The 27,999-nt window shown below is 39.3% G+C and overlaps 1 protein-coding gene across 15 annotated transcripts in view; it reads left to right on the top strand.

The window, feature by feature from the left end:
- The window catches only part of SYNRG (synergin gamma), a 94,538-nt gene that overhangs the window by 19,949 nt on the left and 46,590 nt on the right, over positions 1-27,999 (top strand). For 5 of the 15 annotated variants that reach the window (XM_032280806.1, XM_032280805.1, XM_032280802.1 and 2 more), the window contains exons 4-14: positions 3,919-4,049; positions 5,334-5,439; positions 6,010-6,121; positions 9,611-9,910; positions 11,099-11,332; positions 12,290-12,367; positions 16,822-17,018; positions 17,814-18,062; positions 20,460-20,593; positions 23,463-23,581; positions 23,794-23,856. In XM_032280806.1, the coding sequence (XP_032136697.1) occupies positions 3,919-4,049; positions 5,334-5,439; positions 6,010-6,121; positions 9,611-9,910; positions 11,099-11,332; positions 12,290-12,367; positions 16,822-17,018; positions 17,814-18,062; positions 20,460-20,593; positions 23,463-23,581; positions 23,794-23,856 (1,723 nt within the window). The remainder of the gene's footprint in view (positions 1-3,918; positions 4,050-5,333; positions 5,440-6,009; positions 6,122-9,610; positions 9,911-11,098; positions 11,333-12,289; positions 12,368-16,821; positions 17,019-17,813; positions 18,063-20,459; positions 20,594-23,462; positions 23,582-23,793; positions 23,857-27,999) is intronic. The other 10 variants (XM_032280814.1, XM_032280812.1, XM_032280811.1 and 7 more) reach the window with 5 other exon arrangements.

Below are 27,999 nucleotides of genomic sequence, written 5' to 3'. Positions count from 1 at the left end.
TATTTTTATACTTTTTGTTTTGTTTTGTTTTGTTTTTTGAGTTAGAGTCTCACTCTGTCACCCAGGCTGGAGTGCAGTGATGCAATCTCAACTCACCAACTCGCTGCAACCTCCACCTCCTTGGTTCAAGTGATTCTCCTGCCTCAGCCTCTGTAGATAGTTCCTGGAATTACAGGTGCCCACCACCTTGCCTGGTTAATTTTTGTATTTTAGTAGAGATGGGGTTTTACCATGTTGGCCAGGCTGATCTTGAACTCCTGACCTCAAGCAGTGTACCCACCGCAGCCTCCCAAAGTGCAGGGATTACAGGCGTGAGCCACCATGCCTGGCCATATTTTTATACTTTTATTATTTTATATATTTGTATATTCATGAGCAATATATAATTTCTAGGTTTTAAATTTTACGTAAGTATGTATCCTTCAGCATCTTGACTTTTAAATTTAACATTGTTTTCCTCCAAGATTTATACCTGTTGTAAAATTATGCCAAGTTTATTCATAGTAGCTGCTGTTTGGTATTTCATTAAGTGAATATATGTTGTTCTATTGACAGACATTTAAATCGCTTCTAATGTTTTGCTGTTTTGATCTCATTGACTTCTGAGAGTTTATTATATACTCTGGATTCTAATCCTTTGTGTTTATATGTGTTGCCAGTATCTTCTCCTACTCTTTGACCTCTCTTTTAATTTTGTTTATAGTGTCAAGTTGTGTAGAAATTGAGTCAGATGGATAAATCATTCCTTTTTTTTTTTTTGTCTTATCTAAGACATTCTTCCCTACCTGTATCTTATTTTAAAAAATTTAAGTTTCTTTTTTTTGTTGTTGTTATTGTGAGAGAGTCTCACCCTGTCACCCAGGCTGGAGTGTGGCACAATCTCGGCTCACTGCAACTGCAGCCTCCCAGGCTCAAGCAATTCTCCTGCCTTAGCCTCCAGAGTAGGTGGGATTACAGGCACCCACCACCATGCCTGGCTAATTTTTGTATTTTTAGTAGAGAATGGGGTTTTACCATGTTGGCCAGGCTGGTCTGAAACTCCTGGCCTCAAGTGATCTGCCTACCTCAGCCTCCCAAAGTATTGGGATTACAGGTTTGAGCCAATGCGCCTGGCCCTTCTTTTCAAATTAAGTCTCTAACCTACTTAGAATTGTTCTTTAGTATCAGTGTGCGGTAGAAGGATGTAATTTTATTATGTTCCATTGTAGTCAGTTGTTCCCAAATCATTTATAAATAGACCATTTTTTACTTACTGATTTCTATGATTATTCCTGTAATATCAAATTTCTTTATATGCTTTGGATTAATTTGTGGGCTGATGTATGTGTCCCATTGCTGTATCTGTCTGTCTTTCCTTGCATCTGTAAATATCTTATACCTTACTTATCTAGCCTAAGCATTGATATCTGATAGTATGGATCATCCTTCTTTGTTCAAAGAATTATGGCTGATTCATGGTCCTTTGCCCTTTAGTATAATCTTGTTTGTTTGTTTGAGACAGAGTTTTACTTTTGTTGCCCAGGCTGGAGTGCAGTGCAGCAATCTTGGCTCACTGTAACCTCCGCCTCCCAGGTTCAAGCGATTCTTCTGCCTCAGACTCCCAAGTAGCTGGGATTATGTGCACACCACCATTGCCTGGCTAATTTTTGTATTTTTAGTAGAGACAGGATTTCACCATGTTGGCCATGCTGGTCTTGAACTGACCTCGGGCGATCCACCTGCCTCGGCCTCCCAAAGCTCTGGGATTACAGGTGTGAGCCACCGTGCCTGGCCACCCTTCAGTATAATTTTAAGATCAATTTGTCAAAACCCGTTGGGGTTCTAAGTGAAATGGACACTCTTACTCTTCTAGTCTTAACTGTCATACTATAGTTCTCAACTTATTTAAATCTTAAGTAGCCATCAGTTTATCTAATGTATCTCAGATTTCTGAGTTCTTTCTTTTGGTATGTCATCCACTCAGTGTATAATTAAAGACTAGTATCTCTTAATCTTTTAGTTTATTTAGATTTCAAAAGTCTATAAAAACGTAGTGCCTCCTTTCCAGGTGTAGTGGGGAAACAAAATCCCATTTAGTAAATTTGAATGTTCCTCAAGAAAGGAGTTTGTAAGTAAGAAGGTAATATGCATAACACCTTCATTTCTTTAATTCTTTATTATTTTTGTAGAACACTTTGCCTTATTCCTAATCTCTGTGATTTGAGTAGTTTGTTTTGTATTTTATATACTTTGGGTAAACTAAAAAAAAAAGAAAAATTTAATTCTAGGACTGTCATACTAATTTTTAGCAGCAAGAGAACAATAGTATGGGTTTTAAATAAGTACACACAGCTATCTTCACCCAAGATTTAGAATAGAGAACGTTAGTAATAAAGCAGTATTGTTTGTAACTCCAGCTGTAGAGCGCTAGAAACTCTTCAGAAGCATTCCAAGCTGGCTGGGTGTGGTGGCTCAACATCTGTAATCTCAGCACTTTGGGAGGCCAAGGTGGGCAGATCACTTGAGGTCAGGAGTTGGAGAACAGCCTGGTCAACCTGGTGAAACCCCATCTCTATTGAAAATACAAAAAATAGCCAGGCATGGTGGCATACGTATGTGATCTCAGTTACCTGGGAGGCTGAGGTGGAAGGATCACTTGAGCAGCCTGGGAGGTGGAGGTTACAGTGAGCCAAGATTGCACCACTGCATTCCAACCCGGGTGACAGAACAAGACCCTGTCTAAAAAAAAATAATAAGAATTTAAAGTGAATCCTCAATGTTTTTCTCTCCAGCAAGATTCAAAGGTTTTTGTATAAGCATGGAGAGGTTGATTAGTTGATTCTAATCAGAGGTGAAGTTTCCCAGGAGACCATGTTAAGAAACTGACAATTAAGGGAATTAAGGATCTTTACAAGGGCATTTAATAGTGAGCCTTGGAATCTAAGTTGAACAGGAAGGGAAGTGAGGACATAATGAAGATGATGGATCATGAGAAAAGTGGCAAAATTAGCAGGTGGAACCTACAAAATAAGCTCAGGGCAAAAAATAAATGAACAGGTGGGAGATACTGAGATAGGAGAATTACTGGTCTAGATGAGCTAGAAGGATAGGAGGTGGTCGTCAAGTGTCAGGATGCCTAACATCCAGATTTTGGACATGAGGCAGTCTTTGGTGCTGATATTGAAGGGTATTACCACAGAATGGGAAGCTGGAATTGTATGTTGGGCCTGATTGTGAAGAGGAGGCTAAAGACATGGAAGACCACAGTGTTAGGTAAGTTATCCATGTGGATGATTGTTGATGTTAGCAAGAACAGTTTAGGGGTAGAACGGAAGATGGCAAAGTCTGAAGTGTTCAACTGAAGAGTAGGGAAGTTGAGTGTCAGTAGATGACATGAACAAGGTCGGATAGTAAATGAAGTCTGTTGGTGAGAAATTAAAATGTATTCAGGTTTTTGAAGACAGAGGAAAAAAGGTTTAGAAGAAGCAAGAAGGAATATTCCCCGCTTATAGCAAATATAGAAAAGAAGCAGCAATCTCCAAATGAGAGGGTTTCACGGACAGATTTTAGTTAGAGACAGAAGGGGAACTTTTTAGGGAGGTTGAGTAGTAGAAGAGTTTTCACTCACTAAAAATCAGCCATTTAATCATTATCATTGTCATTTTTAATAATAGATTTTGAGCCAGGTGTAATGGTGCACACCTATAGTCTTAGCTACTCTGGGACTGAGGCAGGAGGATCTCTTGAGCCCAAAAGTTGGAGACTACAGTGAGCTCTGATTGCACCTGAGTGACACAATGAGACGCTGTCTCTCAAAAAAAAAAAAAAAAAAAAATTTAATAATATTATTAAATTTTATGATTAGGTATTGAGTCACATTTTTGTATGATAATTAAAAGGAGAAATTGTGTTTTTTAAGCTTTTGTCTATTTCTTCTAGGCAGGAATACCAATGGGACCAATGCCAGCAGCGGGAATGCCTTACCTAGGACAAGCACCCTTCCTGGGCATGCGTCCTCCAGGCCCACAGTACACTCCAGACATGCAGAAGCAGTTTGCCGAAGAGCAGCAGTAAGAGAACGCCAAAATTCAAGAATTGCAGAGATACATTATAGCATCTATCTTAAGAATTGTCTAATGACCTCTAGTGCAGATTTGAAACTAAAACAGTCAAAAGCTGCCCTTAAAACTCTTAAGGCTTGGCCCAGTGGCTCATGCCTGTAATCCCAGCACTTTGGGAGGCTGAGGCAGGCAGATTGCTTGAGCCCAGGAGTTTAAGACCAGCCTGGGCAACATGCCGAAACCCTGTCTCTATAAAAAATGTAAAATATTAGCCAGGCATGGTGGCTCATCCCTGTAGTCCCAGCTACTCAGGTAGCTGAGGTGGAAGGATCACCTGAGCCCTGAGGTTAAGACTGTGGTCATGCCACTGTACTCCAGCTAGGGCAACAGAGTGAGACCCTGTCTAAAAAAAAAAAAACCCTCTTTAAAATACCATTATTATAAGTTTAGAGTCAAAAGGGACCTTAGAGGTCCTCTAATTCAACCCTCTTGTTTTACATCTAGTGAAAGTGAAGTCTGGGAAAATGAAACAACTTGTCAGTCCAGGTTACACAGTTACCAGCAAAGCCTGGACCCCCAGGCAGGCTTCCTGATTCCCAGATCATTACTCTTTCTCCTGTATGACACTGGCTTCCCAAGCAGGTTCTTTTTTAATGTGCAGAGCAAAGTGTGTTCTTATGTTTATTTGCCTCCCTGTTTTTTGAGAATACTTTTGTATACAAAAGCTTGTTTCCTCTTCTTGCAAATCAGATAAGAAGTAAATTCGTATACATAATTTAGGTAAATCATTCTTTAGACTCATGTCACATATTTTGGAATTAATATAGTGAGGAAACAGGATTGTCACAATGAAATTTACACTTCTAGAAATGCAACATGATATTGCTGAAACTGTTAGAAATCTGAATATAGGCCGGGCGTGGTGGCTTACGCCTGTATCCCGGTACTTTGGGAGGCCGAGGCAGGCGGATTGCCTGAGGTCAGGAGTTCAAGACCAGCCTGACTAACATGGTAAAACCCTGTCTCTACTAAAAATACAAAATTAGCCGGGTATGGTGGCACATGCCTGTAATCCTAGCTACTTGAGAGGCTGAGGCAGGAGAATTGCTTGAACCCTGGAGGTGGAGGTGGAGGTTGCAGTGAGCCCAGATCATGCCATTGCACTCCAACCTGGGCAACAAGAGCAAAACTCCGTCTCCAGGGAAAAAAAAAAACAAAAAACAAAAAAACTGAATATAAAACACAGTGTATAATCCCAGGAGCTGGTTCTTTATCAGATCATTTTTCCTTCAGAAAACGATTTGAACAGCAACAAAAACTCTTAGAAGAAGAAAGAAAAAGGCGCCAGTTTGAAGAGCAGAAGCAAAAGCTCAGACTTTTGAGCAGTGTGAAACCCAAGGTAATATTTCAATACTTCTAACCCAGAGCATACCCACCCTGAATTTGCTTCTTCTCACTCATTCGATGGATTTCCTGACTGGGGCACCAGCCCAAGCTGAGGCTGTGATTGATTCTTTCCGTTTTAGTTTAGCTAATTCCTAATGTGAAGGATTTTTCACTTTCTCTAAAGATACACTGTTGTCAATGAGAATAGGGTATCAGCCATTATCTTCTCAGGTCTTTTTTGGTATCATGGCAGTTTGTAATCTTTTTCTTGGGAAACAGTAATCCTGAATTCAGTGATATTTCGTATTTCTCTTAGAGCCTTCATAGGACACTTAATATCAAATAGGTCTATCCTAAAGTATTTATAAATTGGCCCTTTAAGGTTTTTATTTTCTGTGGAGTGTCATTTTGTGTCATTGTTTAATCATTTACCAATGTCTTTCTAACTTGGAGAATTCATTATCAGAAGTGTGTGGTTAAAAATACTGGAAATAGATGAATATCTATGCTTTTCTTAATTTGAGAGGGTTTAAGACACAGTAAGGGATAAGTAAAGAAATACACATGATTTTTTGTCTCTTAGACAGGAGAGAAGAGTAGAGATGATGCTTTGGAAGCCATAAAAGGAAATTTAGATGGATTTTCCAGAGATGCAAAAATGCACCCTACTCCAGCATCGCACCCCAAGAAACCAGGTAGTTTTAAGAGGCATTACATTTTTCTTTTCTTGGAAGGTGGTTTATGTAGTCCCTGTTTGTTTACCTGGCCATTATATGTGTGTGTGAAAAGTCAATGCAGAACTCTTCCTTCAAGCTGAGTACAGATTTGGATGTTCTCAAATGTACAATGGCTTAAGAGGTCTAGCCTGGATAACAACTGTCTTGGGAGGAAAAAAAACCTCTTTGTCTTCTAATTAAATGTCAGTATGACAATTTCACCTGTAAGTTTTCTGTATATAAGTATGTAAACATTAGTAAAACCTATTTACTTAGAGCAAATGTAATAAAGGAGTTTACCATTTAATTCTCATTGTTTTATAGTAACTTTTATGAGCTAGTTCTGATTTCATTATTTAATGTGATGAAACTTAAAATTCTTAAAATGCCTTGTTTTAAAAATCATAGGTATAATAATACTCCTCATGAAATTTTAGTTTCTTTAATGCAGTTCTTTGTAGTTTTTAATCAACATTTATTGTCAGGTAAGCAAAAAGAAATGTGCCTATTTAGAGCAGGTTAAAGGGATTTGGGCGAAGGGGTGGTTTTTCTTTTGAACACTTAGTAGTTGAAATGAGTTTTGTCTTTGCATAATTGTTACAACATTCTTTTTAAAAATTCAACATTTCAGGCCAGGCACCATGGCTCATGCCTGTAATCCCAGCACTTTGGGAGGCCGAGGCAGGTAGGATCACTTGAGTTCAGGAGTTCAAGACCTGCCTGGCCAACGTGGTGAAACCCTGTCTCTATTAAAAATACAAAAATTAGCTGGGCATAGTGGTGCAAGCCTGTAGTGACAGGGAGACCCAGTCTAAAAATAAATAATAATAAATGTGAAGAAGCAACAATAAAATAGTCTTATTAATGAGCTTCATATTAAATACAGCTTCTGTAGAACAGGTTTTCTTTTTTTTGAGACAGAGTTTCACTTATGTTACCCAGGCTGGAGTGCAATGGCGCGATCTCGGCTCACCGCAACCTCCGCCTCCTGGGTTCAGGCAATTCTCCTGCCTCAGCCTCCTGAGTAGCTGGGATTACAGGCACGCACCACCATGCCCAGCTAATGTTTTGTATTTTTAGTAGAGACGGGGTTTCACCATGTTGACCAGGATGGTCTCGATCTCTTGACCTCGTGATCCACCCCGCCTCGGCCTCCCAAAGTGCTGGGATTACAGGCTTGAGCCACCGCGCCCGGCCCAGAACAGGTTTATTATATATAAGTAAATGTAAATAAAAAGCCACAGTACTTTTTTTTTTGAGACAGAGTCTCGCTCTGGCACCAGGCTGGAGTGCAGTGGCTCGATCTCGGCTCACTGCAACCTCCGTCTCCCAGGTTCAAGCAATTCTGCCTCAGCCGCCAGAGGGACTACAGGCATGTGCCACCATGCCCAGCTAATTTTTGTGTGTTTTTAGTAGAGACGGGTTTTGACCATGTTGGCCAGGATGGTCTCAATTTCTTGATCTTGTGATTTGCCCGCTTCGGCCTCCCAAAGTGCTGGGATTACAGGTGTGAGCCACCATGCCTGGCTTTTTTCTTTTCTTTTTTGAGACAGAGTCTTGCTCCGTCACCCAAGCTGGAGTGCAGTGGCACGATTTCAGCTCACTGCCACGAACTCAGCTCACTGCCATCTCCGCCTCCCAGGTTCAAGTGATTCTCCTGCATCAGCCTCCCAAGTAGATGGGACTATAGGCGCATGCCACCACGCCCAGCTAATTTTTGTATTTTTAGTAGAGATGGGGTTTCACCATGTTAGCAAGGATGGTCTCGATCTGCTGACCTTGTGATCCACCCACCTCGGCCTCCCAAAGTGCTAGGATTACAGGCATGAGTCACTTCGCCCGGCTGACATTTATATCTTTTGAGACAGAGTTTCGCTCTTGTTACCCAGGCTGGAGTGCAATGGCGCGATGTCGGCTCACCGCAACCTCCACCTCCTGGGTTCAGGCAATTCTCCTGCCTCAGCCTCCTGAGTAGCTGGGATTACAGGCACGCGCCACCATGCCCAGCTAATTTTTTGTATTTTTAGTAGAGACGGGGTTTCACCATGTTGACCAGGATGGTCTCGATCTCTTGACCTCGTGATCCACCCGTCTCGGCCTCCCAAAGTGCTGGGATTACAGGCGTGAGCCACCGCACCCGGCAACATTTATATCTTTTAGTGCCAAAGATCTTTTAAAGGTAGTCTTCAGGAGGGATTTACTTTCTTAAATTGACTATAGTTGTTTGATTCAGCACTTTATGATATCCTAGTGTTGATACTTTTCACAAGAAAATATCATCTTAATACTGTGTTTAACGTTCTTGTCTTGGCTGGGTGTGGTGGCTCATGCCTGTAATTCCAGCACTTTGGGAGGCCAAGGTAGGTGGATCACTGAGGTCAGGAGTTTGAGACCAGCCTGGCCAATATGGCATATCTCTGTCTCTACTAAAAATATAAAAATTAACCAGGTGTGGTGGTATGTGCCTGTAGTCCCACCTACTTCAGAGGCTGAGCCAGAAGAATCACTTGAACCTGGGAAACTAAGGAGAGGTTGCAGTGAGTCTGTATCACGCCATTGCACTCCAGCCTGGGCATCACAGCGAACCTCTGTCTCAAAAAAACAAAAAAGTTCTTGTCTTTTGTAATTTTTATTCCTCATTTGGTAACTTTACTGAAATATGAGCTATGCAAATGTGTGGATCAGACATGATATTTCAAAAATTACAAGTTTGTATTGTGCATTATTTCTTTCTGAATTTCTTAGTAAATAATGGAATTTAGTCATCATAGTATATATCTGTCCAAAATTTATTCAGGACTGTATCAGTAGGTTTTCTTATATCTGATGTATATTGGTTTGAGATAATATTATCTAGATAAACAGATCATTTCGACTTCAAAAATAATCATCACTTTGATGTAAATCATATATGGTCTCAGGGGAAAAATTATTGATCTAATGAAAGAAAGACAGTCAAGGCCAGGAGTTTGAGACCAGCCTGGGCAACACAGTGAGACACCATCTCTATGAGGAAAAAAAAACAAAGAAGGAAAGAATTAGCTGGGCATGGTGGCATGTGCTACTCAGGAGGCTGAGGCTCAAGAATTGCTTGAGCTGAGGAGTTTGAGGCTGTTATGATCATGAGCTATGAGCATGCCACAGCACTTCAGCCTAGGTGATAGAGCAAGAACCTCTCTCTAAAATAAATGAATAGATACATACATTTTTAGTTTTGCCTTTTTTGAACCAAATGCAAAATAGCTATTAAAACTCCCCTTTAAAAAGACATAAAATTGTGTATAAATAGACATCAAAGTGTTTTACCTGCATCATATAATTCCATTTGACCATTGTTACTTGTTATTGCTTGTTCACCTCCACTATTTATGTTTCAATATATTCTTTTGGAATTGTACTACATCTTAATTTCTTTTTCTCTGTTGGTTTCCATTTTTGTGGGTTTCATTGCCATTTTCCATTTTGCAGATTGTCCCACATCTCATTCTACTAAAACTGTCTTCCCATCACCTGCCTTTCTTGACGAAGAAGAATTCAGTGACTTTATGCAGGGGCCTGTTGAAGTTCCCCCATGTGGGCCTTCTTCCATGTCCCAGCCCTTTCAGTCTTTCCACCCCTCCACCCCACTTGGCCAGTTGCATACTCAGAAGGCTGGGACACAGCCTCTCCCTCCAGGTCAGAGTCCAGTGCCTTTTGCCTTACATGGTGTCCCTGGGCAAATTTCTTACTTCTCTACTGCTTCAGCCTCACACAATATACCAAAAGCAGGTAACTCTTAGCATTATTAATGAAAATATTCTTAAGATATCCTGGCATAACTTATATCTGTTATATAAGTAGAATAATCCAGTGATGTTGGCAAATGTGTACATGAATGTATGACTGCTATTGAAATTCAGCAAAATAAGAGTCTAGATTTTTAAGTTCTGGGGTCTTCACATTCCAGAAAGGTGATTTAAAACTTTTGCTCCTCAACTAGGAGCAATTTAAACTGCCGTATAACTTTAAAAGGAATCTCCTGATTTTTCCAGAAGATTGTTGTTTGGGAGATTCACCAATATCATTTTCTTAAGATTAAGGAGCTAGGAAAGGCTTCTTTAGAAAGTGTTCTTTCTGGTTCAGTGACAGAGCACTTGGGTGCAAAAGCCCAGGTTGTTCATTTACTATCAATTTGTCCTTTGTCTACCTTAGATTTTGTCATCTATAAAACGAGTAGAGACATCTACACATCCTGGCTTGAGACAGTGCTAGAAGGGATCTTGGCAGACATGTACTTAGTCCAGACTTTCTCATTTGATGGACATAGAAACAGAACAAGAGATGATGATGGTGTTACTGGCCAGAGGCCTCCCTAGGAGTTAGTGAAACTATTAGCTTATGTAGATTGTCAGATTTCAAAGGTAGTGCTCCTTCCACTACACTCTTCTACCTACTGTCTCATAGAATTCCTTAGAATCACAGTAGGATAATTATGTTTAAGTTCTCTGAAATCTCTAAAGTCTCTCAAGTCTTATACAGATGTGTGGTGATTGAATTCTTTCAATGTTTACATTATATGTGGCAGGGCCTTCCCTTTAGTATGTGGGGATGAGGTGGGCACCATGGCTCACGTGTGTAATCCCAGCACTTTGGGAGGCTGAGGTGGGCAGATCACCTGAGGTCAGGAGTTACAGACCAGCCTGGCCAACATCATGAAACCCTGTCTCTACTAAAATACAAAAGTTAGCCGGTCGTGGTGGCGGGCACCTATACCCAGCTACTCAGGAGGCTGAGGCAGGAGAATCCCTTGAACCTGGGAGGCAGAGGTTGCAGTGAGCCGAGATTGCACTAGTACAATCTACAATTTTTTTTGAGACTCCGTCTCAAGAAAAAAAGAATATGGGGGTGGAGATGGATGATTGAGAAGATTAGACATATACAGTTATATACAAATAATCCTTCATGCTGTTTGTTTAGGCCCTTCCTTGGAGGAGAAGCTCCTAGTATCTTGTGATATAAGTACATCTGGGCAGGAACAAATAAAATTAAATACCTCTGAAGTTGGCCACAAAGCCCTAGGCCCAGGTTCCAGTAAGAACCATCCCAGTTTAACGGCCAGTAACGGGGGTGCTGTAGATGGATATATAAGTGGTACCACCACTGCCAAGGCAGAAAAGACTTCAGATCAAAAGCTGTCAATTGAAGAGAGTGGTGAGCTCGTGAAACATTCAGCAAAAAACTTGTTTAACCAAACGTTGCTCAAATGCTAACACCTTAAGCATTAATCTTCAAATGTATGCTGCTTGATTTTGCTAATCAAAGTTTTGCTTGAAATATGTTTAATGCATTCCTTTCTCCAATTAACCCCTAAGATTTTGCTCTGAATTCTTTCAACACAGTTACTCTTTCTAAAAAATGATTTTGATAACTGGTTTTCTTAATTGGAATTATTTCTGATTTAAAATTTTCTTTTATTTTATAAAAGCTCTCTTTTTTCCCCCCTTATACTTTCTGTTCTTCCATAAAGGTTGAAAAGTTAAAATACAACTGGAAAAGTCACCAATGAGAATATACTTTTGCTTTCTCTAAAATAAATAATATGCACCACTGCCTAAAAGATGTAAATTTTATAAATTCAAACCTCAGAAATAAATTAGAATGTAGGCAGCCTAGGAGGCAAACTTTTGGAGGATATTTTACTGGATAAAAAAAAACAAAAGTCCTGTATATTTAAGAGAGCAGTACCATATGTAGGTTAAAAAAAAAAAAAAAAGAATGAAACTTTACAAAGAAACATTAGTAAAGGCTGCAAGTAAAGCTTGGACAATTAAATCTTTTTAATTGACATTTATCTGATATAATTTTAAACTATCATCTATCATGTTTTTTCCCTTAATTTGTAATACATGTTAAGTGGTGCAAGGCTGATATGATTTAGAATGTTGATTTGATACATTTTAGTTTTTGTATAATTCACTCTTTAGAACATACTGTACAAGAGTTGCTTAGAAATCAAATAATTTTATTCTGAATCAGAGGGCAGGGGACCAAATATTTAATTGTATTGGTGACTTTTTGAGTAGTGCTGTTTATAAAAAACATGACTCAGTGTGATTTCCCCATCTTCTCCATGGACCACTATATACATTAATGTTTCTTATCTTCTAGGTGTGGGAGTATTTCCCTCACAGGATCCTGTTCAGCCCGGAATGCCTCCTTGGATTTACAATGAGAGTTTGGTTCCAGGTAAAAAAGCTTCTTTGCCTAGGATTCCCATCTGGATATTTTGCTTTAAATATTGTAAATGTAGTAAGTATTTACTGTTGTAGTTACAAAATATGCAGAAGGAATTGTCTCTTTTTTTCTAAAAGAGCACAGAAATTAAATATTGTGTTTCATAAGACTGCCTCATATATGGAGTAACTATATAAATAAAGGAGAATAGTTTTGTTTTAATGTTTTATTAACCATCATACTTTTATTTTTAAAAGCTTTCTTAGATTTATCATGCTTTAATGGACATTATCAAATATTTACTTCAGCAATTTACTTAGCAAGAATTTTGCTAAAATATGTAATGTAATTTTCTGAATTCTTAGTTTATATTTTTAAAAATGTTCTTTCTATGACTTGTTTGTAATACCATTTGAAGTAAAAGACCATGTGGCATCTTTTTTTCCACATTGGAAGATGTGCAAGATGATATTTACTTTTTTTTTTTTTTTTTGAGATGAGATCTTACTCTGTCACCCAGGCTAGATTGCAGTGGCACGATCTTGGCTCACTGCAGCCTTGACCTCCCCAGACTCGCGCAGTCCTCCCATCTCAGCCTCTCAAGTAGCTGGGACTACAGGCATGTGCCACTATGCCCAGCTAATTTTTGTATTTTTTGTATAGACAGGGTCTTTCCACGTTGCTCACGCTGGTCTCAAACTCTTGGGCTCAAGTGATCTGCCTGCCTCAGTCTCCCAAAGTACTGGGATTACAGGTGTGAGCCACTGCACCTGGCCTGCTTTTTCTTTACATGTATTTTTACTGCTGAGCCAAAAACAAAAGAAGAAAAAGATACTTGGTTGGGTGTGGTGGCTCATGCCTGTAGTCCCAGCTACTCAAGAGGCTGAGGCAGGAGACTCTCTTGAACCCGGGAGGCGGAGGTTGCAGTGAGCCGAGATCATGCCACTGCACTCCAGCCTGGGCGACAGAGTAAGACTCTGTCTCAAAAAAAAAAAAAAAAAATCCTGAAAATGCATTTTCTTCTTTAAAAAAGTTTTTAATTTTTATGGGTGTATAGTAAGTATATATTTTATGGGGTACATGAGATACTTTGATACAGACATACAATTTATAATAATCACATTAGGGTAGATAGGGTATCCATTACCTCAAGCTTGTATTACTTCTTTGTGTTATGAGCATTCCAAATATACTCTTTAAGCTATTTTAACTGTACAATAAATTATTGTTGACTGTACCTACCTTGTAGTGCTATCAAATACTAGCTCTTATTCCTTCTATCCAATTATATATTTGTGCCTATTCCCCCATCCCCAGTACCCTTCTCAGCCTCTGGAAACCATCATTCTATTCTTTATCTCCATGAGTTCAGTTGTTTTAATTTTTAGCTTCCATAAATGAATGAACATATGTGAAGTTTGAATTTCTATGCCTGGCTTATTTTCACTTAACATAATGTCCTGCAATTCCAACCATGTTGTTGGAAATGACAGGATCTCAATTTTTTTAAAATTATTATTAGGGCTGAATTGTGCTCCGTTGTATGTATATACCACATTTTCTTTATCCATTTATCTGCCGATGGACACTTGGGTTGCTTCTGAATGTTGATTTACAGATTAGTACAGCCGCTATGGAGAAAGCTTTATACTGTTCTCCATGGTGGCTATACTAATTTACATTTCTACCAACAGTGTATGAGGGTTCCCTTTTCTCCACATCCTCACCAGCATTTGCTATTGCTTGTCTTTTGGATAAAAGCCATCATAAGTGGGGTGAGATGATATCTCATTGTACTTTTGATTGACATTTCTCTGAGGATCAGTGATGTTGAGCACCTTTTCATGAACCTGTTTGCCGTTTGCGTGTCTTCTTTTGAGAAATGCCTATTCAGTTCTCTTTTCCATTTTTTAATCAGATTATTAGGTTTTTTTTTCTACTGAGTTGTTTGAGCTTCTTCTGTATTCTGGTTATGAATCCCTTGTCAGATGTATAGTTTGCAGATATTCTTCTCCCACTCTGTGGTTGTCTGTTCATTTTGTTGATTGTTGCCTTTGCAATGCGAAAGCTTTTAAACTTGATGTGATTCCATTTGTCCATTTTTGCTTTGGTTGCCTTTCCTTTTGGGTTACTACTCAAGTATTTGCCCAGACCAATGTCCTGGAGAGTCTCCCCAAGTTTTTTTTTTTTTTTTTTTAGTAGTTTCATAGTTTCTGGTCTTAGATTTAAGTCTTTAATTCATTTTGATTTGATTTTTGTATTTGGTATGGGATGGGTTCAAGTTTTATTCTTCTGCATATGGATGTCTGTTTTTCCCAGCACCATTTATTGAAGAGACCCTCCCCAATGTATGTTCTTGAAACCTTGCTGAAAAATAAGTTCAATGTAGACGTGTGGATTTATTTCTGGGTTCTGTATTCTGTTCCAATGGTGTCTGTGTCTCTTTTTATGCCATTACTATGCTGTTTTGGTTACTATAGCTTTGTAGTATAATTTGAAGTCAGGTAATATATGGTAATGTACTATAATTCCTCCAGTTTTGTTCTTTTTGCTCATGATGGCTTTGGCTATTCTGGGTCCATAAAAATTTTAGGATTATTTTTTCTGTTTCTGTGAAAAATGTAATTGGTATTTGATAGGGATTGCATTTAATCTGTACTACGCATTGCTTTGGGTAGTATGGGTGTTTTAAAAACATTGATTCTTCCAAAACACGAACATGGAATATTTCTCTGTTTTTATGTCCCCTTCAATTTCTTGCATTAATGTTTGTTTACTCATAAAGACAAAAGGCCGATTGTTACCAAAATCACACGTACAATTCAGTTGTACATAAAAATAATGGCTTTTCTTCCAACTGCTTATTATGCAGTTTGCATCTTTTCTTCTTCTCTGTCCTCAAGCCAAACAAGCAAAATCTAGATCTTGGTATATGTTGGAGTTTTATCCATTTTTCTGCCAGTTTGTATTACTTTCTCCCCTCCTCCTTTCAAACATACATGCATGCATACTTTCTAGTCAAAATACGTGTTCTTTTTTTTTTTTTTTTTTCTTTTGAGACAGAGTCTCACTTGGTCACTCAGGCTGTAGTGCAATGGTTTGATCTTGGCTGCAACCTCCACCTCCCAGGTTCAAGTGATTCTCCTGCTTCAGCTTTCCCAAGTAGCTGGGATTACAGGCATGTGCCACGACGCCCAGCTAATTTTTTTGTATTTTTAGCCACCATATTGGCTAGGCTGGTTTTGAACTCCTGACCTTGTGATCTGCCCACCTTGGCCTCCCAAAGTGCTGGCATTACAGGCGTGAGCCACCGTGCCAGACCAAAATGTGTTCTTGTAGAGAGCCCACTAACCTGTACTCCATACTCATAATCCCAGATGTAAACTTTTTGTTTTAAATATTTTTCTCTGTCTCCTTTAGCCCTACTTACTTTTGCTTCTCTAGCTAAGCTTGCTAGATTTAGTAAGTAACCATACAGAATAGCCAGTTAAATTTGAATTTCAGGTCAACAGCAAGTGATTTTTTTTAGTATAAGTGTGTCCCATGCAATATTGGCATTATTTTTGCCCTATCTCTGACAACATTTCCCACTTGGTCCTTTGGAAAATTCATGTTACTGTCAAAAACTCACCAACTGTACCCCCCTTTTTAAGACATTTGTTCTGCTTCCTCCCCCTGACTGAAACCAGGTCTTTCCTTGAAGGCTGTATTTCAGTGGTTTCTCCGTAGTTTCTTTAGTGGTTTCTCTCACAACCTCTAATTTACTGGAAAGAGTGATGTTGGTATAATTCTTACTTCCTGTTGCTCTTTTCAAACTGTTCGCACCATCATTACTCTACAGCTTCTCTTGAAAAGTCCAAAGCATGCTGTCTCGTTACAGTCTTCTACTGAATTATAAGACTTTGTCTTACCTCTAGCCTTAAACCTTATCTTTAGTACCAAGCTCCAGACTCTTCTAGGCTTCAGACTCTAGTTGTCTGCTGGACACTTCCACTTGAATAGCTCAAAAATATATATATATATTTGTAATGGAGTCTTACTCTGTTGCCCAGGCTGGAGTGCAGAGTACAGAGGCACGATCTTGGCTCACTGCAACCTTCGTCTTGGGGTTCAAGCAATTATCCTGCCTCAGCTTCCCAAGTAGCTGGGACTACAGGCACATGCCACCATGCCCGGCTAATTTTTGTACTTTTAGTGGAGATGGGATTTCACCATGTTGGCTGAGCTAGTCTCAAGCTCCTGACCTCAGATGATCCGCTGGCCTCAGCCTCCCAAAGTGCTGAGATTATAGGCATGAGCCACATGCCCAGCCACACTTGAATATATTTAAAGCAATTTAAACTCTGACATGGCTTCGGTTCTATTAAAGCATTTTGAAAATTATTCTTGTATACCAGCAATGGCACCCCAAAAACTGAATCACTTTTAATGTGTTTCCATTTGTAATCTGGTCTTCCCTTTAATAGATGCCTATAAGAAAATCTTAGAAACCACAATGACTCCAACTGGAATAGATACTGCTAAACTGTATCCCATTCTGATGTCATCTGGACTTCCCAGGGAAACTCTTGGACAGATATGGGCCTTAGCTAATCGAACTACACCTGGCAGACTTACAAAAGAAGAACTTTATACCGTTCTCGCCATGATAGCAGTAACACAGGTAAACTGTGTTTCTTAAGTTAGATCAAATAACTTTATTAATATAAATTGAAACTATATGAAATCTTTTTTACTATGTTGTATAACTCCTTGTACATTAAAATTTGATCATTTTCAGTTTATAGTATCTCAAAAATGTACAGTTTATTTGATGTGCATAATAGTAAATTATTTAAGACTTGTTTTGTTTTTGAGACTGAGTCTCACTCTATTGCCCAGGCTGGAGTACAGTGCCTGCTACTACGCCTGGCTAATTTTTGTATTTTTAGTAGAGACGGGGTTTCACCATGTTGGTCAGGCTGATCTTGAACTCCTGACCTCGAATGATCCACCCGTGCCGACCTCCCAAAGTGCTGGTATTACAGGCGTGAGCCACAGCGCCCAGCTAAAGACTTTTATATATATTAGCATTTTCTCAACTTGAAAGTTAGTCAGTGATAGCTGAAATTACTCTGTCTCTTGAAGTCCTTGTCTAAAATTTCGTACATATAGATAAAGTATTCTCAGTCTGGTAGCAGTTTTTCTTTTATTGCAAAGTCATTTTAAATGGTTTGATCATATAGAATTAACCAAACTTGTTAGAGAAAGTGTCAGAACTGATATAGTTGGCCATTTCTTTATTAAATATTAGGTTTGTATTGACCTTGTAACTTTTTTCTTATATCAAATTCATGAGTTTCGAGATTGAGAGTGGAAACACACAAAGCTGCAGATTTTTACCTTTCTGTCTCTTTGCTAGATTTCGATCATATGTGGTTTACAAACTCCTAATCCATTTTCCTTCTGTCATTTGTAGAGGGGCGTTCCTGCAATGAGTCCTGATGCTTTAAACCAGTTCCCAGCAGCTCCTATTCCAACTTTAAGTGGTTTTTCTATGACTCTGCCTACGCCAGTGAGTCAGACAACTGTGATACCATCTACCCCTGCGGGCTCCATGCCCCTCAGCCTTGGACAGCCAGTCATGGGCATTAACCTTGTTGGGCCAGTGGGTGGAGCTGCAGCCCAGGCTTCTGGTGGTTTCCTGCCAACTTACCCTGCAAATCAGGTAAATGGAGAAGCTGTGCATATTTCAAATAATTCCTCAAGGTGAATCTGGGAACCTTTTTTCCAGGGATACATAGAGTAGGTTGCTGGATTATGGTGAGCACATTTAAATTCTTAGGTTCTATCTTTCAGGAAAACTGCTAAACCTGAAATTAAAATACTTCAGTTTTTCACTTCCCAGATTAGCAAAAATGTTTTAAGTATATAATATTTAGTGTTACTGAAAATTGCTGGGCGTAGTGGCTCGTGCCTGTAATCCTAGCACTTTGGGAGTCTGGGGCAGGCAGATCACCTGAGGTAAGGAGGTTGAGACCAGCCTGACCAACATGGAGGAACCCCATCTCTACTGAAAATAGAACATTAGTCGGGCATGGTGGCACATGCCTGTAATTCCAGCAACTCGGGAGTCTGAGGCAGGAGAATCCTGGGAGGTGGAGGTTGCAGTGAGCTGAGATCACACCATTGCACTCCAGCCTGGGCAACAAGAGCGAAACTCCGTCTCAAAAAAGAAAGACCTGGATTTGGTCTTTATGCTGCCACTCGCTGTCTACAAGTCTTTAGACGAATTACTTAACCTTGTTGTGTCCCATTGGCTCATTTTGGGTTGGGTGTGGTGGCTTATGCCTATAATCCCAGCACTTTGGGAGGCTGAGGCCAGTGGATCACAAGGTCAGGAATTCAACATCAGCCTGGCCAACATGGTAAAACCCCGTCTCTACTGAAAATACAAAAATTAGCTGGATGTGGTGGCACATGCCTGTAGTGCTAGGTATTTGGGAGGCTGAGGCAGGAGAATCGCTTGAACCTGGGAGGCAGAGGTTGCAGTGAGCTGAAATCGCACCAGTACATTCCAGCCTGGGTGACAGAGTGAGACTCGGTCTCAAAAAATAAAAAAAGAAACTGCAGGGTAAACATAACTAATACACTCTAGGCTTATTGTTACAGCCTTGTTGAAAGGCAGACTTGGCAATAACTATCAAAATTCTACACGTCCAGCTGGGCGTGGTGGTTTATAGGTGTAGTCCCCGCTACTCTGGAGGCTGAGGCAGGAGGATCGTATAAGACCAGGAGTTCAAGTCTGCGGTGAGCTATGATTATGATCACACCATTACACCCCAGCTTGGCAACAGAAGGAGACCCTGTTTAAAACAAAACAAAACAAATACCTCAGCACGTATATATCTTCTGTCCCAGCAGTCACATTATTAGAAATCTGTCTCAAGAAATAGTCACTCAAATTAGCAAAGATGCAAGAATTTGTTTTGTAACATTGTTAGAGTAAAAAGTAAAAGAAGGAAAAAAAAACGGGGAGAAAGGTTAAATAAATTTTAGTTCATCCACACAGTGGAAAACTAATCATTAAACTGAATGAGATAGATCTACATGTACTGCAGGGAGATGTGTCTTTGTTATATAGTTAAAGTATAGAGCAATATAGTGTAAGCTCATTTTTCTTTAAAACAAATGAGCTGTTAACTACTTCTGAAGTGTGGGATTAGGAGTCATTGTTCAGTTTTTATACATGTATGTGATTGGTTATGATGAGCTTGTGTCACTTAATTTGCAAACATGCATGATATGTCTATATGACTTTTTTTTTTTTTTTTTTTTTTTTTGTTTTACCTTTTTTATTTATTTATTTGAGACGACTCTTGCTGTGTTGCCCAGGCTGGAATGTGGAATGCAGTGGCATGATCTTGGTTCACTGCCACCTCCGCCTCCCAGGTTCAAGCCATTCTCCTGCCTCAGCCTGCCAACTAGCTGGGATTACAGGTGCCTGCCACCACATCCAGCTAGATATGTCTTTTAAAGATGGTAGATGCTCAGTAATCCAATAAAATTCAGCTAGTTTAAAAATGTATAGATTATCTTTTTTTTTGTTTCTTTTTTTTTTTTACAGTCACCCAGGCTGGAGTACAGTGATGTGATCTTGGTTCACTGCAACCTCCGCCTCCTGGGTTCAAGGGATTCTCCTGCCTCAGCCACCCATGTAGCCGAGTCTACAGGCTCATGCCACCATGCCCAGCTAATTTTTGTATTTTTAGTAGAGACAGGGTTTTGCCATGTTGGCCAGGCAGGCTGATCTCAAACTTCTGACCTCAGGGATCTGCTGGCTGATCTCAAACTTCTGACCTCATGAGATCCACCTCCCAAAGTGCTAGGATTATAGGTATGAACCACTGGGCCTGGCCTAGATTAGCTATTTAGACCAGTCTTTTACCATTTGTACCAGAGAGTATCTAAAATTACAAAACAGGATTCTGGCCTTAAGCACTTGAGTTAATGTACCTAGACTCAGAAATTTTAAAGGCAGTCTTTGAGATTGACTCTTGGAGATTTGTTGTGCATTTATTTTACCAGTCAGTGCTATTTATTTAAATGTCCTTTATAAACTTAGGTAGTAAAGCCGGAAGAAGACGACTTCCAGGATTTTCAAGATGCTTCTAAGTCAGGATCCCTTGATGACTCGTTCAGTGATTTCCAAGAGTTGCCTGCTTCTTCAAAAACAAGTAACTCCCAGCCTGGAAATAGGTAGAAAAGAGTTTGATATATTTAATATTGTATTTAATCGTTAAGAAAGAGGCATCCATAATAAGAAGGCTAGGTGTGAGGAATTTAAAAAATTAAATTTTACTCTGCAAACTTCTCTCCCCTTTGTCCACCTCAAATTTCAGCCCCTACTGTTTCCTCCCAGTACACACCTGCCTGCCAATACCCTTTTTCACCTGTGCCAAACCTGTGTTACAGCTAAGAGCATCTGTGCAGTGATGACTTCATGTTCCTGTGTTAAAAGGCAGGTCTTCAACTGTTGAAAAGTTTTTTAGGCAGGAGCACATAATTCTACATTTTTGTAATGTAATATAATATACTGTTGCTTTTCCACAGAACTATAATTCAGAACTCTAAATAATCATATTTATTCACATTTCTTGTATATTTGACATCAGTGTCTTTTAAGCCTTCAGATTTCTGTTGTTTGCATAAACATTTGTCTAAGGTTTTAAATGCCACCTTAACCTTCACCACCTGGACGTAGTGGTGCATCCCTGTTTTCCCAGCTGTCCCAGCTACTTGGGATGCTGAGGCAGGAGAATCACTTGAACCCAGGAGGTTGAAACTGCAGTGTGCTGTAATTATGCCTCTGCACTCCAGCCTGGCAACAGAGCAAGATGCTGTCTCAAAAACAAAAAGTAAAAATAAAAATTCACAAAGGTTAATGTATAGGAGTTTGGAGTTGATTAGTTTATTTTGCTGAGATCAAAATATTTCTTTTGAAATGCATATATTTAGCAGGGTAAGCAACTAAATAAAACTATCTACCACAGTCATATGGAGTGATTGTAAAACACTAATAGATTCACTAGAGAAAATGCAAAATACTTTTTTTGGCCAATTTTTTTAAGTCTTACTTTTTAGTAGAATACAGGTTCTTAAATGTAAAATCAATATGCCTTTCTTACTTGAGTATTTTCATTGTACGAAAGGGCAGAAATAACTGTTTTCATGTTTGGAACAAATGATAACTGTATGTAACTGGCATAAACACTTTCACAGTGACTACAGTGGTTTTTTAAAATAATAACAGGAGAACTAGAATGAAATATTCATTTGCAGTGTGCATAAAATTACATTCTAAGTCATAACTTACTGTGAATGGAATTTTGTTGACTTTAATCAGCAAGAAGTAGTTCATTACCCTAAAGATCTTTTTTTTTCAATTCTGTGAATATAATTTTAAAATTAATAAGTAAGTGTCACATTTAGTAGAAAGATTTTTTTTTTTTTTTTTTTTTGAGACGGAGTTTCGCTCTTGTTACCCAGGCTGGAGTGCAATGGCGCGAGCTCGGCTCACCGCAACCTCCGCCTCCTGGGTTCAGGCAATTCTCCTGCCTCAGCCTCCTGAGTCGCTGGGATTACAGGCACGCGCCACCATGCCCAGCTAATTTTTTGTATTTTTAGTAGAGACGGGGTTTCACCATGTTGACCAGGATGGTCTCGATCTCTTGACCTTGTGATCCACCCGCCTCAGCCTCCCAAAGTGCTGGGATTACAGGCTTGAGCCACCGCGCCCGGCAGTAGAAAGATTTTTACCGATGAGCTGTAAATGGCCATCACTAAAGTTGGAGGGATCATGAAAAATAAATCATTCAACTTTTTGGGTTTTTTTTTTCCCTAAAATGTTAATTGCCTTTATTCCCATGTAATATTCTGTATGGTGAACTGTACTTTAATTACTTATGGAACTTTTAAAAAGTCAACGTACAATATGTAGACGATGACTTATTTCATTTGTCAAGATCAGTTATATAGCAGTTGTTTGGTGGTGATGTGAAATCATAATATTTGATGGCATTAAGTCCTAAAGGACTGTGTACCCATTAGCATGCAGCTGCCAGAGCCTAGTTTTTACCTTATTTGTAAGCCACTGATAAGAAGATGTAAATGTCTGTGGAAAGATTTTTTTGCTCCAGGGCAAAGAACTCCATAGAAATCCATTTATATAACTTGTACATGGTATTGAATGACAAGAACTAGTGGTGGAATGTAGTCATTCATATGTAAAGGTACTTATTCTAGGGAGCTGCCTGGGTCTGATAAGGGAAGAAGAAGAAAAAAAAAAGTAATGCTTTTATAGTATGTGTTTAAGCCTTCTAAGAATGACCCATACAGATACTACTTATTACTCTATTTTTCCATCCAGCAAGAAATATGTCCACAGGCAAAAGTATCTTTATCTAATTTTGAAGTGATTGTTGTTTTGTTACAAAGATAGCTTCTGGAACCACTGATGTGATCCTTGTAAAAATGCAAATTGTATTAACTCTGCTACAGCTTATCAGATGTATGCACTTCTGCCAGTAGGCAGTGCAGTACGATCAAAAGAAGAACAATTTACATCTTGGCTTGAATGACATTTCATAAATAGATTTTTATCTTAACTATTCTACCTCTGCACTCTGAACCCATTTAAGATAATTTATGTTAAGGTTAACATGATTTATTTTAAAATATTGTGTATACATATGTGGATCAGTTCACTTTTACAGTTTTATGGTCGTAAAGTTAAAATTGCAGGAAGTCATCCTTTAATAATCTACTTCCAATGCCATTCCAATTGTTGTTAAGGCTTAAAGAGGCACGTAGACAGTCAACATGGTTCTGGCCCCTCTTCATTTAATCAGGAAAAAAATGATTGTTTGGGTATTGTTTTTTGTCTTTTTTTTTTTTAAAGGACATTGTTTTTAGTTTTGTGGTATATATGTATACTATTTAGTTTCTCACTTTTAAAGCAGACAGCCATGAGTTTTAATGAAATACTTGTTTGCTATTTTAATTCTAACTTCCTTTTTGATGATAAGGGCAGAATTCGGGGTCATCAAAAGTTTCTTTTTCCCTTTAGTGCCCCTTCTTTGTTGATGCCACTTCCTGGAACTAAAGCATTGCCTTCAATGGACAAATATGCTGTATTTAAAGGAATTGCAGCTGATAAGTCTTCTGAAAATACTGTTCCACCTGGAGGTAAAAACAATTGGTAAATTCATAAACTTGTGAATGATAAATTGCAAAATATTTAAATTGTATGAATCTTTAAGTGGTGGTCTTCTGTGCTAAATGTGTAAAATGCGTATACCACACATTAAGAGTGTTTGGTTAAACCAATCTGCCTCACTTCCTGGAGTTGTGATTTCAAGATTCCTAACCTTAATTGAGCTCCATCCTTTCTATCATAGATCCTGGTGATAAATATAGTGCTTTCAGAGAACTCGAACAGACAGCAGAGAATAAACCTTTAGGTAAGTTTTTGAGTCCCTAAAAGGATAAATTATTTCCATTTTTAATTTTAAAAAAAGGGATTTTTGATGGTTTTTTCAGTGGCATTCCTTTGTGTTAGTGTGTGTGTGTTCAGGACTAAAAACCTGAATGGATGAAACAATATGGTATAGAAGTGATTTTTATAATAGATAACTCAAGCTGTAAGTATTCTAATTCAAAAAACCTTAATAATAGCTACCATGTTTAGGCCCGGTGTGGTGGCTCATGTAATCCCAGCACTTTGGGAGGCCGATGTGGGTGGATCACCTGAGGTCAGGAATTTGAGACCAGCTTGGCCACATGGTGAAACCCCATCTCTCCTAAAAATGCAAAAAAGTTAGCTGGGTGTGGTAGCGTGTGCTGTGGTCCCAGCTACTCAGGAGGCTAAGGCACAAGAGTTACTTGAACTCAGGGAGGCAGAGGTTGCAGTGAGCCAAGATCATGCCAATCATGCCATTGCACTCCAGCCTGGCGACAGAGCGAGACTCCATCTCAAAAAAAAAAAAAAAAATCATGATAGGCACTAAATGGGGGATTATCTAGTAGAAGAGGAATAAGATTACTTCTTATGGTTCTGGAAATTACAAGGAGAGAAATGTGCTTCAGTTATTGGGAATTATTTATTTTGTAAAATGTAAGGCATGCCAGGCACAGTGGCTCATGCCTGTAATTCCAGCACTTTGGGAGGCCAAAATGGGAGGATGACTTGAGCCCAGGAGTTTGAGACCAGCCTGGGTAACATAGTGAGACCCCGCCTCTACAAAAAAAGTAAAAAATTTAAAATAATACAATACAATTAGTCAAATGTGGTGGTGCTCAGCTGTGGTCCTAGCTACTTGAGAGGCTGAGGTAGGAGAATTGCTTGAACCTTGGAGGTCAAGGCTGCAATGAGCCATGATTGTGCCACTGTACTCCAGCCTGGACAGCAAGCAAGACACTGTCTCAATCAATCAGTTAAAATAAAACAAAATAAAATTTAGGACAAATTCCAAATTAATATAGTTTCCTCTGAAGATAGGACATTCCCTTTCACAGGAAGCTTGCAGGACAGGTTAAATTCCCTTGTCAAACGAAAGCTGTGGTTGCTCTGATATATTATACTGTTCAACGAGGCTTGAATTGTTAGCAGTACAGCAATCTGTGGACTGTAAAGGCAACAACTAGTCCTTTTTTTTTTTTTTTTTTTTGAAACAGTTTTTTTCTTGTCACCCAGGCCGGAGTATAATGGCATGATCTTGGCTCACTGCAGCCCCCACCTCTTGGGCTCAAACCATTCTCCCATCCCAGCCTCCCGAGTAGCTGGGATTACAGGCATCTGCGACCATACCTGGCTAATTGTCGTATTTTTAGTAGAGATGAGGTTCCACCATGTTGGCCAGGCTGGTCTCGAACTCCTGACCTGAAGTGATCTGCCCGCCTCAGCTTCCCGAAGTGCTGAGATTACAGACATGAGCCATCACACTTGGCCAATCTTTCACTTTTCAAGATTTTTTTTTTCTGTTACTGTTACAGTACCTGGTACCATTATTATTTGTTATTTTTTAGCTTTTCACTCATGATCTGGAAAGAAAACATTCCAGAATAGCATTATTAAAAGCAACTTGAGGCCAGACACGGTGGCTCATGCCTGTAATCCCAGCACTTTGGGAGGCCCAGGCGGGCAGACGACGAGGTCAGGAGTTTGAGAGCAGCCTGACTAACATGGTGAAACCCCATCTCTACTAAAAATACAAAAATTAGCCAGGTGCGGTGACACATGCCTATAATCCCAGCTACTTGGGAGGCTGAGGCAGGAGAACTGCTTGAACATGGGAGGTGGAGGTTGCAGTGAGCCAAGATCACACCACTGCACTCCAGCCTAGGCAACAGAATGAGACTATCTCAAGAAAAAAAAAACAAAAAAAAAAAACTTGATTAAGGCATAGTTGCTACTACATATCATAAAGCAAGTACAAGGTATTTTATGTTCACAGAGGTATAATACAGTACTGTCTTACATCTATAATACTAGAGGGTACAATTAAAAAGGCATTATATAAGGTTTGATTCTACTTTTCCAGCAGAGAGCCCAAAGGATGGCATGACACAGCTCTTGTACAGAAATGCACTTTCTTAGCTAGGATTTTCTTTCATTAGTAGCATGCTTGTAGATGCTCACTTTTCTTCATGAACATCAGCTAAAAATAATTTAAAAACCAACAACCAGATGAAACGTTGGATTCATACAGAGATGACCAAGTGGGGGCAAGCAGGACTCAACCAAACTCGTATTTTACCAAATCCTTCGTGTTTGAGTGGTGAGAGCTCCGTGAAAGAAGGGAATGGCCAGTAGCACTTCAAAGCCTGGCCACAACCAAAACACAGGATCATTTCAATCAGAAGCAGTAACCAAACAGTGCTCACTTAGTGTGTTCAGGAATGCCCACGTCAATATTCAGTCATCTGCTCACCCATCCAGGAAGAATGGGTGATCAGTTACTATACTTTGCTCGTGTTAAACTAAATTACCACTTTATAAGATTTTCAAGATTGGCTGTAATTTAACGAGAAAGATGAAGAGAGAGGGGTTTATATGCATGCGTGGTTACCATCTCTGATAGTAAGACTTAGAGTACAAGGGAATATAAAATGATAATTTGAGAGCTATATATGTAAAAACCTTATGTTTGTGGTTAAATCCTACTATAAACATGATTCGTAGGGCTTAGATAACCCATAGGTCAGTTTATCTTCTCCAGAGCTTAACTATGCATGCCATGAAACTCTAATGAGAATTTCCTTCTGGGAATAATGCCACATTCTGTCTTTATGCACTGAATGCTTGAACTTGGGGCATCCTTCAATCTTTTGTTTCCACCCTTCTGCCAAGGGTCAGGGATAGAAGGTAGGTAGCTATGGTAGAAATTGTACTGCTTAATCATCTCTAAAAAAGGGAAGCCCACCTCTTATAAAACTATTCAGTCCCTTATAGCTGTTAGGTTCTAGAAATGTTTCCTGTGTTTCATCCAAGCTTTTAGAACATAATAGCTATTTCTTCCTCAGTACCTATGTCAGATAAACACTGGGAGTGTGGAGATAAACCTGAGGGGAACTTTTGACTTGTTGGGTTTTCATTTGCACCTAGCAATGCTTTCATCAACACTTGGGCCAAGACAAGTTTGGAGTAAAGAGCACATGGTTCAACATGAAGGTTCTTGTGTAATATGATATTAATAGCCATAGTGTATATTCCTGTAATAGACAATGGGAAAAATGTAAGCAGTAACATACCTTAGTCCTGCATTTTCAATCCTTTTTTTTTTTTTTTTTTTTTTGAGACAGTATCTTGCTCAGTCATTTAGCACCTGGAGTGCAGTGGTGCAGTCATAGCTAACTGCAGCCTCTAACTCCTGGGATCAAGCAATTGTCCTGCCTCAGCCTCCCGAGCAGCTAGTACCGTAGATGTGTCCCACCACCATGGGGTCTTGCTCTGTTGCCCAAGCTAGTCTTGAACTCCTGGCTTCAAGCAATCCTTCCAGCTCAGCATCCCACAGTGCTGGGAGCCACCATGCCATCCAAATTTCAGTACTTTTTTTTTTTTTTTTTTTTTCTTTGAGACGGAGTCTCACTGTGTCGCCAGGCTGGAGTGCAGTGGTGCAGTCTCAGCTCACTGCAACCTCCACCTCCCGGGTTCAAGTGATTCCCCTGCCTCAGCCTCCCGAAAAGCTGAGATTACAGGCACGCATCACCATGCCCGGCTAATTTTTTGTATTTTAGTAGAGACGGGGTTTCACCATATTGGCTAGGTTGGTCTCGATCCCCTGACCTTGTGATCCACCCACAGCCTCCCAAAGTGCTGGGGTTACAGGTGTGTGCCACCGTGCCCGGCCCAAATTTCAGTACTTTCTAAACAAAGTTCCAGATTGTTGTTATTTTCATTTGCTTGCTTTCATTCCTACCTTAACTTTAATATTAACGTTTTCCAAGTAGAGTTGCCAACTTTGTTCATTTTAGTAAAATAGATTTTCTTTTCCTAAATGGTGTCATACCTTTTTTGTACTCATTAAAAAAATACATTGGCTTGACTTCATCAAAGTATATTAGTATCTTAGATTTTTTTTTTTTTTTTTTTTTTTTTTTTTTGA

Source organism: Sapajus apella, unplaced genomic scaffold (genome assembly GCF_009761245.1).
Source record: "Sapajus apella isolate SASKATOON/1434 unplaced genomic scaffold, GSC_monkey_1.0 scaffold12, whole genome shotgun sequence".
Lineage (NCBI taxonomy): Eukaryota > Metazoa > Chordata > Mammalia > Primates > Cebidae > Sapajus > Sapajus apella.
This window is presented reverse-complemented; position numbering and strand designations above follow the sequence as displayed.